The 12094-nt window shown below is 41.0% G+C and overlaps 1 protein-coding gene across 8 annotated transcripts in view; it reads left to right on the top strand.

Moving 5' to 3' along the window:
• Window positions 1-12094, top strand: part of FAM13A (family with sequence similarity 13 member A) — a 142539-nt gene that overhangs the window by 11756 nt on the left and 118689 nt on the right. For all 8 annotated transcript variants that reach the window (XM_075030465.1, XM_075030482.1, XM_075030493.1 and 5 more), the window contains 2 exons: window positions 1503-1712; window positions 10911-11091. In XM_075030465.1, coding sequence (XP_074886566.1) covers window positions 1503-1712; window positions 10911-11091 — 391 coding nt within the window. The remainder of the gene's footprint in view (window positions 1-1502; window positions 1713-10910; window positions 11092-12094) is intronic.

The following is a 12094-nucleotide window of genomic DNA, read 5'->3' as shown; positions in this document are numbered from 1 at the left end:
TGAAACCAGGACATAGAGCCAGACCTTTTCAGAGTCTCTCTTCTAGCTCATGGGAAACTGACTACCCGTTTGAAAAAGCTGAGCTGACTGTTGGGTAGCTACATCCTTGAACTAAGTTTGCATTAAGCTGCCTATTTTCAAATTTATAGATGAAGCCAAGTTTTCCTATGCTGAATTTAGTAGTATCTGATTACTGTTACCAGTACGTTCTAGCCTCTCTTTATTTCCATAAATGACTTGAGGAAGAGGAAAGGAAGTTCTGTCTGCGTGGGGACTGTGTCCTTTGCTCACCTAGTGCTGCAGAAATGAAAATCATTATTGAGATGTGGTGTTTTCTGCTGCCCCCAAGATGGCAGTACAGCATGCCACATAAGAATGCGTTTTGTTGTGAATACAGGAATACAAGATCTGTAAGCAGTATCTTATATTAGTCAAGTAAAATGCTTGAGTGCTTGTCCATTTCTTTTTTTCCCTTACCAGATCATTTTGTCTTCTGGTCCAATAAAAGATTATTTCTCTCTGCAAATTTGGCTACATCAGTATTGATTTCTTGGACTGGAAGCATTCTGTCAGATTGCTGTTTTGTGATGTTTACTCTGAACTGATGAAAACCATATATACTTTGATCCTTTCAGTGTTATGCTTCTGAAGGGGAATAAGCAGGTTTATGGACACAGAAAAGTCAGAACTTTTGTGGTGAAAGTGTTCTAGAGAAAGATTAATTTACTGAGTTCACCTTTAGGCACTTTACTGAAGGTTTTGAATCTCAGCATATGCCTAGAAAGTGATGTTTGATACAGTATGATTCATCTGTCTTCCTTCATGGAAACCTTCTTTCTGCATCTCTTTAACTGAGTGTGGGGTGTCTGGCCTGAAGTAATTGATACATTTTCTTTTTCTTTGTGAAATACTTCGGGCTTCATGCTGTCCAAAATATACATTTGCTCACTGAGATTTTCTGCTATCATAAAGTTGTAGACCTCGTTATGGAGTTAGCGCTGCAATCAGCACATACTCAGATGTTTGTGCTTTGTGATGCTCACAGGTAAGAAGCTGTTACGCTAAAACGTGAAGCTGGAAGTAGTCACATGTGTGAATTTGGCAGAGTCCCACTCAAGGTAACAGGCTACTTGCAAAAGTGAAACAACAGAACTGTTTTGTAGAATCTGGATCCTTTTCTGTTGAAATATACCAATGCAAAATGCATCTGTCTTGATTTCTGCATGGTTTGAGGTTACAGCAATGCCACTGGGTTTTGTGGGTTCTCAAAGAGTATCCCAAGCCTTAAGATCTGGTCACTAGTGTGCTAATTATCATAATCCAATTACTTGACTAGAGGGGGTTTCTGAAGGGAAAATAGTGGGGGGGGTGTTAAACTATGTTGTATTAATTGCCTTCCATTGTATTACTGCAAGTGTATTATTCACAGTAGGATATCTGTTTCATCATATTAGTGGGATGTCTTAGTTCAGATCAATCTCATATGCAATATATAATTGCAGGTATGACGCAGGAAGGCCTCTTCAGGGTAAACGGCAGCATGAAAATGGTAGAACAGTTGCGTCTGCAGTACGAGCGTGGAGAAGAGGTGGAACTTGTTAAAGATGGTGATGTGTACTCAGCAGCCAGTCTGTTGAAATTATTTTTGAGAGAGCTGCCAGATGGGATTATCACCTCTGCCTTACATCCCAAGTTCATTCAGCTTTACCAGGGTAAGTGAGAGGTAAAATCTCCATCCTCCAATGCGCTTTCTTTCTGGATAATTGGTTATGCAGTGAGCATAACCAATACTCTGTTTCTTAGTTTGCCTACTTCATTCTGCATTTCCTTTGACTTTAGCTCTCACCTGCTCCCAGAGTGTTCACAGCTGCATAGTTCTGTTAGAAGAGACAGAAAATTGTTTCATGTGTGTTTGGTAAAGTCTAGACTATTTATGATTTTCTAATCCAGTTACATCTGCTGAATATAAATGGAAATGATCAGCTGGTTTTTTTGAACAACCTTGTAGACAATAGTTGCAGTCTCTTTAGGACACAAGTTTGCTTCTCTTTTGCTAGGGTGATTTCTGGCAATTTCATTCTAATGGACTCTGAAAAGTTACAACTTCATCGGCTAATCAAATTGAATATCCATAGAGCCCAAAGCATATATTGTCTAAGTTCCTACTTTTTAAGTGATGTGATTCCCCAACAAAAAATGAGCCAGTTTGCAAGTAACAGCAGACTTTACCTTTTATTCCTCGCCACAGCATGCAACCTGGAAGACTTCCTTTTTTCTTTCTTTCTTCCCCATGCCCACCCCACTCCCCCTGCCCCCCCTCCAAGTGGTGGATGAACCATAAGAAAGAACATCACTTCTGCTTTAGAAAGTTGAAAGTTGCACAACTCTCTGTCAAATGATTTCTCAATCTAAGTAATCTGTGTCAGACAGTCCTTGTTGTTACATGGAGTAGGTGGTGGTTGGCCCTGTTCCTTGACCGTGTAGGTCAGTGGCAGTTCTCTTCTCTTGCTGCAGGCAGTCGATGCCTCTTCTTGCTCTCTTCCTAAGAAGCTGCAAAGTGAGTGGGTAAATGTTACTAAAGGTGTGCTCTTTACAGTAAAGCAGGCAAATGCGATGCATGATGCAGAGCAGGAATGTGTGCTCTGACATGGCATCCCTAGTGGAAGACGCTGCAAAGTTCTCACACTTTTGTCCTGAGGGTCTCTCTTCTGCTTTTCTTTCCTGCAGTGGAGGTGAAGTTTAGCCGTTGCCTGGAGGATGGAGAACACGACTGTGTTTTTCCTTTCTTTCCTGTTTGGGGATGTAGAGACTAGAGGAGAGCTCTGTGCCTTCCCCTGAGTGCAGGCATTTCAGCTGTATTCAGGTTGTATGTGGGCTGGGTTCAGGAAGTGTTGTGTAGGAAGGTGCCATTGTTTTGGAAAGTCCCTTTTTTCTGGTCATAGCTGTCCTTTTTTTTGGGTCTTTTAGATTTCACTAGGTCTGACTCATGAGCTGTATTTAATTATGTTCTTTTTCATAAATCACTGTTTAAATGGAAATTTTGTCACACCTTTGCTGTTCTACATCCCTGTCCCCACAAAGGTCATATTGGTGTATTGCACCAGGAACTAATAATGTGCTTTGTGAACAGTGCTGTTTGTGGAAAGTTTCATTCATTCCTGCTTCCCACAGGAAATGCAAAATTCCCCCAGTACTTTCTATGGAAATGCAATAAATATCCTTACTTAGCAGGTTTACCCACCAAGCTTTCTTGTTTCAAAAAAAAGTTACTGATATAACTTATGAACCCAGTTCTGCAAAAGTCAGTCCAAGCGTGATGTGTCCTCATAGCTGTTTGCCTGTATTGCACAATAAGCTCCAGTTATAGTCCCATTATAGTTTTGATCAGGAAAAAAAAATCCTATCTGGAAAATGACAGGTTGGCTGTTATAGCGGGCGGAAGGTTTTTTTAAAGTTTGAAGAAAACTGAGCGTTTTTTCATGCCCTAGAAAATGCAGCGTAAATGAGTTGCTATGAAAGACACTGATGACTTTCATCGGGTTCAGATTAGCTTAAGTGGTAGATGGGCCTTTGTTTACAGTTAAATGATCAACCAGCTATGCAGGATTAGAGGAGTTATCTATTCACTTATCAAAGTATGTACAAGGGTATTCGTTGCAAAATGGTACCAAGAGGGTGCGTGCATGGGTGTTCTTTTTGTAAACTATGAAGAAAGTAGGTCAAGCTGTTTCTGGGCCAACAGGTTATTAAAAAATAACTTTGAATCTGGAGCCACTTAGCTGCATGTCTACAGTGAAGGCAGTTACAAGCTCTGTTACAACCTCTGTATTCCCTCCTGTTGAAGCTTTGCATGGGAAATGTTTTTGGGGGATTCTGTTAGTGTTCCTTTGGAATATTTTCAGGGATTGATATCGGCATTTTTTTAAGCCAGCTGAGATCTTGGCCTGAGAATAACACACAGTTACTTTACTTCCTATAAAAATTGCTAGGGAGCAATTTGTCTAGTTAAAAATAGCTGGGCTGAAAATTACAAATTTTACCTGTAGCTGTAACCCTTTTTAATTCCGCATATAGTCTTTGCTACCAAACGAAAGAGTAAATAATCTGCCTTTTTACGAAAAAGAGAGAACCTGACCCACTGGTAGTTCAGGAAGTCCACGCAGTCGGTTTGGCATGCTGTCTGCAGCCTGTGCAATGTCGTGTGAAATTGAGATCTGCGTGCTGCCCCCAAATCCTGACACATTGCTGTTTATATAAATATTCAGCATAATGCCAAGACTATTCAGTTCCAGAAAACATAACGTAGCGTATCCTAAAGGCCATTTGGTGTGTCCTGATCTTCTCTCTCTGCCCTTGGAGAAGGGCAGTGGCAGTGGGAACTGAGGAGGGCCTCCCTCTGTAAACGATGTTGATCAGAGATGTGTGTAGCAAGTGCAGGCCAGGGACGTGCTGATAGTGATCTTTGCATTGGCCAGCCTCCCCCAGCGCCTGACGAATATGAAGGCTGCTCCTTGCAGGGAGTCCTGGGGTAAAAAATGTCCATCACAATCTCTTTTGTGACTAAGGCTTCACTGCAGAGCAGATCTCTGCCTGCCTGTGCAAAACAGGCCGTGCTTACAGAGTGGTGAAAGTTTCTTTCAGAAACCTCAGCTGGAAGAAATCAGCAGCTCCCATACAGCAATCCCTGCTTGAGCTTGTTTATTCCTTCTGGCTTTTCATTCCTTATCTTTTATATCATGATCACTGACTCTTAAGACATTTGTACATACTAGGAACTGTATGCACAGCTCTTATACCCTTTCACAGGTCACTTGCTTTCAGCAAGACAGGTTGCTATTGTACTTTTCCTTTTTAGCATACTGAAAGCTTTTTCCTTATGTGAATTTTTTTGTCGTTGTTGCATTCCCTCCTCCAGCAGGGGGTACAGTGAAGTGTGGGGTCCTGTCTTCCTTTGGTACTCCGTCTAATTCAGTTGAATGCTATTTGATCACTCTGGCTTCTTGACAATGCTCAATCCTAGACAATTTATATTTTTCAGTGGGCAGCAGCTATATGTGAGTTTTAGCTCACATACCTCCTCCTGCTCACAACCTGCCATGGCTGGCAAGGTTTTGTCTGGTGCCTGTCAACAGCCCTGCTAGTTTCAGGGGGAGGGATGGGAGGTAGTGGAGGAGAAAGAGCAGCTCCCTTCTGGATCAGCAGGTCAGTTTAGGGAATGCTTACTAGCCAGCAGCTGTTTGAGTTACATGAACAAGCAGAACCAAAAATATAGGTTGTGTTGGGGGATTTTAGAGGTCCAATTTCAACCTGAACAGTGACTGTGAAAATGAATAAATGAGTGTGAAAATGAATAGATGAGAGCTGACCCTTCAACCACAGTAACTGCAGCAGTGCAGCAAATCAGATTCACTAGATATCTGTGGTTGTCCAGGCTCCTGTGGCATCTTTTTAACCTTTTCTTTTTGCTTTTATTGTAATTTTTGTGTTATCAGGACTAGTTCCAAACTAGAGAAATAACTTCTGGTTTCCACATGCAGAAGATGTTTGTTATGCAGTAAAAACTCCTGGAACTGGATTTCTTGTGCAGATGATGACACTCAGCAGAGCTGCAAAAGAAGTGAGAGTGCTGTGATCCCAATATGTTGGAATGAAGCATAAATACAGCTCTGCAAAGTGCCATAATGATGCAGCGCGAGGGGTCTCAAGTTGGATTGTGATGACAACCTTCTTATGATAAGGACTTCCAGCGTTTCTGCTACTGAAGGCAGCAAGGCGTGATTTTTTTTTTTTTCTTCCTCTGGGGCAGGATCTTGTCTGAAGCAGATTGCTTCTTGGCAGAGAGAGACCAGAGTCCCATTTCCTATAGATTGTGGAGGTCGAAAGAAATGCTTTAATTCCTCCAACAGCCCCGTGGGCGCAGTGGTACTGCAATGTACAACCTGCTGCCTATGTGTCGAAGATTGACTTCCTAGGGCGTGTTGATAGCTGCAGACAGATGCAAGCTTTTCTGTCTGCTCTCCAAGCTTGTAGTATGCAAGGCAGCTGAAAACTATGCAGACATGGTAGCATGACACTGAGCCTTAGACTCTCTTCCTCGCCTCACAGCAGAGATAATTAGCTAGGGCATGGCACTATGCTGATACAGTTTCAGTGCTTCCAGGCTGGAGTTCTTTGGGGTCAGACCATTTGAGACATTAACAAAGCAATTACACACACCTGTCTACAGGCATCCATACCTTTAGTGATGTTCAGACAGCATGTTCTGCAGGGGGAAGGAGTAGCATGAAGAAGGATGGATTGCGGAATTAGATCGTGTCTGTAGCATGTCAGAGAAACTCAATATGTTCAGAAATAGGATGAACCACTGGAAAATATGTCCCTCTTCTTGTGATCTGTGGGTGTATACTGAAATTAAATGAGACTGAAAACACCCTTGCAAATACGTCTGTGCCTCCTACACTGTTGAGGCTCCTGTTTCTAGCTAATTAACATTTTTAGAGAGACTGCCTGTCCTTTTCAGTTGTCTCCTTGACTTGTCCTGCAGTAGAGAGTCCCTAGCTCAGTTCTGAGGTGCCACACTGCCCTTGCTGGCTTCCTTGGCCCTCTGCCTGTGTCACACTGTGCTCTGTGTCCTCTGGCTGCTGAGCCCAGACGTGGCCTGAGGCTGCTGGTTTTGTTCCCTTCCTCAGCCCAGAAACCACCATCTCATCACTGGTTTCAAGCCCTTCCTGGCTGCTCATCTAGTTAGGCTTCTTTCACAGACCTCTGCTGGGGTGCTGTCTGCTTCACATGGCTTCTGGCGGGCTCCCGAAATAAAAAAGTGAATGCCTTTGACTCTGCCTTGAAAGCACCTTCCCCTTAGCCTTCATTCTTCTTTTACTCCTTTCCCCTTCTCTCTGCTGCATTGGGCAAAATTTTCAAAAGATATTCATGTGCTGTGCTTGAAAATCACAAGTGTGTTGGTAGCTGGACATATCTGGAAGTAGTGCTTGAATAAAGGTTCCTGAATTGCCTTTGAAAATCTGGCACTCTGCTGTTCCTGTTAATGACAAGCTCGTTTGTCTTGTCTCAGGATGCTGCAGAGACCGAAGCATATGCTTAGCTTCATGCCACCCTCTTTAATCTGACTGAATAAAAAAGACCGCATTTGGTCGTCTTGACTTCCATGGGACAGCTTGTACTTTACAAAATTAGGCATGTACATAAGCTTAGGGCTTTGGTACACTTGATGCTTGTCTGCATGGTAGCATAAACAGCTCTGGTGCTCTAATGTTTTCTCTGATGGTCAGTACCAGCTGAGTAAACCTTAGTGATTGACTTTGAAGCAAATTGAAAAATTGTGTAGCAGGTGGACAAAAGGAGGAGGAACGCTCCAAGCAATTGGTTGTTGTGACTCAAGACTATTTTTGTTCTCTAGTTGAAAAGCTGTTTTATTTGAAGTAATACGGTCATGGATAGCAGAGGTACACTTGTCCTGAAAAATGTACAGAGTGCATGGAATACTGTGTATGCATGTCAGTTTCTAAATTCACCATTAATTGTAATAGTACTTTTTAAAAATAAAGCTGAAATCCATTAAATAAATGTCAGCAGCAGGAGAATTAACAAACTAGTTTTGATTTTTGGATTGTATTGGGAGAAGGGCTTGAGTTCCTTCCCTTGCTTTTTCACTGGAAAAGAAGTTGACGGAGGAAAGCCATATTTTCTTTCTCCCATTTCACAAGGACAAGGAATTTCATGGCTCAGTAAATGGGTTTTGCTGCCTCATGTTGTTCAGTGTCTCTGTGCCCTTCAATTAGGGTAATTTCTCAAGATCTTATGATCTGATATCTGTCTCTGTTCTTGAAAGTACAGAAATGAAAGGTTTGGCTGTGCCCAGCGATAAGCATCTCTGATGTTGATCCACACCATGTAATATATCATGGTTAATGAACAGGGACATCCTACCCACCAGATACAAGTGATGCCATGAGGCCAATAGTTCTGTTTGTTGTCAGAGTGCAAACCTGTGTTTCAGAATATTTTGTGGAGGTTATTAGCATCTTTATAGTTTGGAAGGGATGGAAAATCCTTCAGTAAATGGAAAACTACCTGTCAATCTAAAGCCCCAGTGGGAGGCTCAGAGAGGCAATTAGTTCTCAAGGGCATTCCCTAATTAGGTGGTAGGGTGATGGTGGTGGAAGAGGTGTGTTTTTTCTAAGAGATGGCTTGGGCTTTCCTTATCTTAACTGCAAGCAATTTATAGTAGAAAACACTATGTGCTAGTTGTTTTGTTATCTAAAGGGAAGTATGTCAGGAGGTGAATTGTAATGTTCTGGCTATGTGGAAATTAGTTGTGTTTTGTTTTTCTTTAAGCTTCATTAAAAGATAATTAGTAATCAAGTCAGAGACTGTCCAGTCCACTTTGATCAGTGCAAATACAAATCCAATTAAATTCTTTATTGTTACTCCATTTCATACAGACTTCAGAAGCATCCTGAAATTTTGCTGCAGAAACAAAAATAATAAATAGAATTTCTTACTGTTACCAAGCTGATTCATAGTAGTAAAGTCAGGATTGTTTTTATTCTATATAGCTCTAAAAAAATTTTGAAAGAAATAATTGCGATAAATAAGCAAGTAAGATTTTTGCTCATCTGCTTCATGCATATTTGATATTTGACTTTTCTGAAGGAGCTAATTTCTTAGCTGCAGAAGAAAAGGATGTAATTAACGAGTTGGTTGAAATGTTTGGTCCTGTAATTTAACTGGCATTTTAAACTTTGGCCTGCTGTTGTGAAAGAATTCATATTCAGTCTGTGGTGCCAAAACAGATACATAAAAATGAATTCTTCTTGCGTATAAAACTTAAAAGGGTTTCTATTGCCATGTACTGTATTATGCACGACATGTAAGGCAGGAAACCTAAGCTTGGAAGCAGATGAAATTGCGCAAATTCAACTGTATGAAGTGGCAAGTACATGCATACAAAACTCATTTGTTTCCCAAACTACATGCAGGATAAATCCTGTTTATTAGCCACAAAAATGTCTGGTTATAAAACAGAAATCATATTGTGACTTAATGGTTGTCGCTTTCAGATGTTTTTATACAGACTGCTAATTTACACAGCTAACCACTTTTCAAAGCACTCTACCCCTGGAATACTGTGCAATCCAGCCCTGGAATATTTCTGGGAAATGAAAAGAAAAAATGAAGATGAAAGTTCTGAAGCATTTGTACATACCTTACACTGTGTTCAAAGCTTTTCTCTTTCCCCCCCTCTTTTTTTTTTTTTGTCCCCCTCTCTTTTTGTTTTTCCTCCTGAGCAAGGTTTGGTTTTGATTTAATGCTGGGTGCATCTCCTTGCTAAGGATCATAACATTCTCTGAATGAAAAAATACCTAGTTACCCTAAGCATGGGGAGGATGTCTGTATTCCAATGGTAAGCCAGCAGCTACTTTGGGATGAGGCAATCTGTTACAGAGAACACAGAGGGTTGGCATTTAGTGTGAGCTCACTTTGGCTTTGTGGAATAAAGACATCCTTCCAACCACTAGAACTGTTTTTAAACTTTTAAGTACATCTCTGAGGAAAAATCAATTACACAACAACAGTCTTACAGCATTAACACCATCAACCTATAAGGATGATAAAGAAAAAAAAGTACTAGAAATGCACAGCCCTCATGTTAATGGACACTGCTTATAATTAGGTCGGTGAGGAAAACCTTTAGAGCCTGAGGTCTTCTGTTTGAAAATGCTCTTGCACAAAACCCCAAGAACTCAGCATATGTGAGAATTCAGTGAAATTTCATTTTGATGGAGAGTAGAATTTAGTATTTCAAGCATTAAGGCATCCTGTTTTGACATAAAGGGAAGCAAATACTGAATTGTTCTCAAAATTTTGCTTTTATTAATATATAAACCCAAGATTTTGGTGGGTACAAGTTACTTTTTGGAAAGTGTTTCTGGGGTGGAGGAGGGGAGCAAAGAATTTTGCAGATTTTGAGTTCAATTCCAGAAGCAGAACACAATTAAGTAGAAGCTGTTTGTGAGGCCAAGCTTGTGTTCACTGCCTGGGTCTTTATAAACACAGCATCTGTGAAGTTCATGTAGTTTTTGCTTTTAAAAAAAAAAAGAAAACAAACAAAAACCAAGAAAGACCTGCATGAAAGAAAACTGACCTTAATCATACTTTTGATATTATTCAGTTCAGTATGGGAAACTTTTATTCATACTTAAATTCTAGAAGATTGTACAGCATAACCAGGCTATTCTCTAACATTAGGCCAAGTTTTGGCTCATTATGGAGTCTTAACACTGCCCTGAACAGCCTCTTCTCTGTAAGCAGGACTCCTCACCTAAGACTTAGTACAGAGTTGTGACTCTGACAAAAGACACATGTGAGCTTTTCATAAAATGTACTCACAGGAAGTACTATAGTACTGTTGTTAGAATAACACCTGCATTTTAGGAGACTCCTTGTGTTACTGTTCTTGCTTTCTTCTTTTTGAAGGTTTTCATGGGAGGGGAAACTAAAACAGAGTATGAGGTGGGGGTTGAGAAGCAGAGATAACATCCAGAAGCGTGGAAACAGGAGATCTGGTAGAGCTGGAGTTAAAGCAGATATAGCTATGTACTGGATGGGAACAAACATGCTCCAGTGCTGTTAGCTATGACCACTGCTGATTCTGTTCAGGAAAACAGTTACAACGTAAAGGTGAGCATGAAACAGTGCCAGTGGTGCCCAAAGTGAGCTTCAGGAGAAAGGTGCAGGTTCCCTGAGGAAAATTGGGGGGTTTGGAAGATTCTGTGGCTCTGAACAGAAATAAGACTAAATTTTAGATCCCACTGCTTGCTCACCCATGTAAGTAAATTGGCAGCAATGTAGAAAACTGTATATATGTTTTTTCTTCTTGTTTTTCCTAGACACTAGAAATGACATGCAGAAGGAAAGTAACTTGAAAGAACTCCTTAAAGAACTGCCTGATGCTCATTACTGCCTGCTGAAGTATCTGTGCCAGTTCCTGATAAAAGTTGCTGAACATCATGTAGAGAACAGGATGAACCTTTGCAATCTTGCCACTGTATTTGGACCAAACTGCTTTCAGTAAGTTGGGATTTTCACTTTTCAGCATATGTTGATGGAGAGTGTAATGGAGCAGATGGCCAGAAATGTAGTTCAGAACCATAATTTGTCAGGGTGATCAAACAGAGGCAATGATTAGGGCTTTGTGGTAAATTTTAGTGCTAAAGCTATTATTTGAGCTGAGAGTTGAGTTGCTCTCCCATCGCCTCTTGCTATTTTGCTAAACATTTGGTCAGTTTTCTATTGCTATGTCAACAGCAGAGCAGGAGTATAACAATGAAAGGCCTTCAGATTGTGTAAGTGCAAGGAGACTTGTGCTTGTACAGCTCTCTTCCTTTGCCATCAGATAATATGGATGCTTCTCTGCGGAAGGCTTTGAGAAAGGATACCTGGGGGAAAAGGACTCTTATGCAGCACTGAGGTGCTTTATAATTTCTAGAGATGGATACTGCATACTCTCTGCAAATTTGGCCTTGTGGTCTGGTTCTGTCCTCAAGATGCTGATGATTCTGGGCTCTTTATCCTTCTAGTATATTCAGAAACTGCTCTGGAGGTTATGGGGTTCCACTGGTGTCTTGAGACTTCTTACTGGACTCACTAGTTTTACTAGTTTCTTTCCTTGGGCCCAGTCCCTTGGTGTTTGTGGTGAAGACAACATATTGTACATGCTAGTGGAGCTTGCAGCAGTAGCAAGAGCAGTTCTTTACAGGTGCAATAGCACACTTGAGCGAGAATATTTCTGTTGAGTCACTGTGATGCAGTGTACTGTTAGCATCTTCACCTCAATCTTGTCTGCAATACACCCACGATGCATCCAAGATCTAACACATGGGAGACACGTAGGGAGTTCAGTTCAGTCATCAGTCTTGAAAGATACATGCTATCAGCAAAAAGAGACAAGCGAGTTTCTTGTAGCAAATGTCAGATTTGTATTGGTCTTTGTCAAATTTTGCCCTGGAATAATACTGAGTTGCCTAATGAGACTTAGATTAGATTAATTGCCTAATACGACTATCTCCCTAGG

Source organism: Buteo buteo, chromosome 1 (genome assembly GCF_964188355.1).
Source record: "Buteo buteo chromosome 1, bButBut1.hap1.1, whole genome shotgun sequence".
In the NCBI taxonomy this organism is placed as follows: Eukaryota; Metazoa; Chordata; class Aves; order Accipitriformes; family Accipitridae; genus Buteo; species Buteo buteo.
The sequence above is the reverse complement of the archived record's forward strand: the minus strand, read 5'-3'. Positions and strand labels throughout refer to the sequence as shown.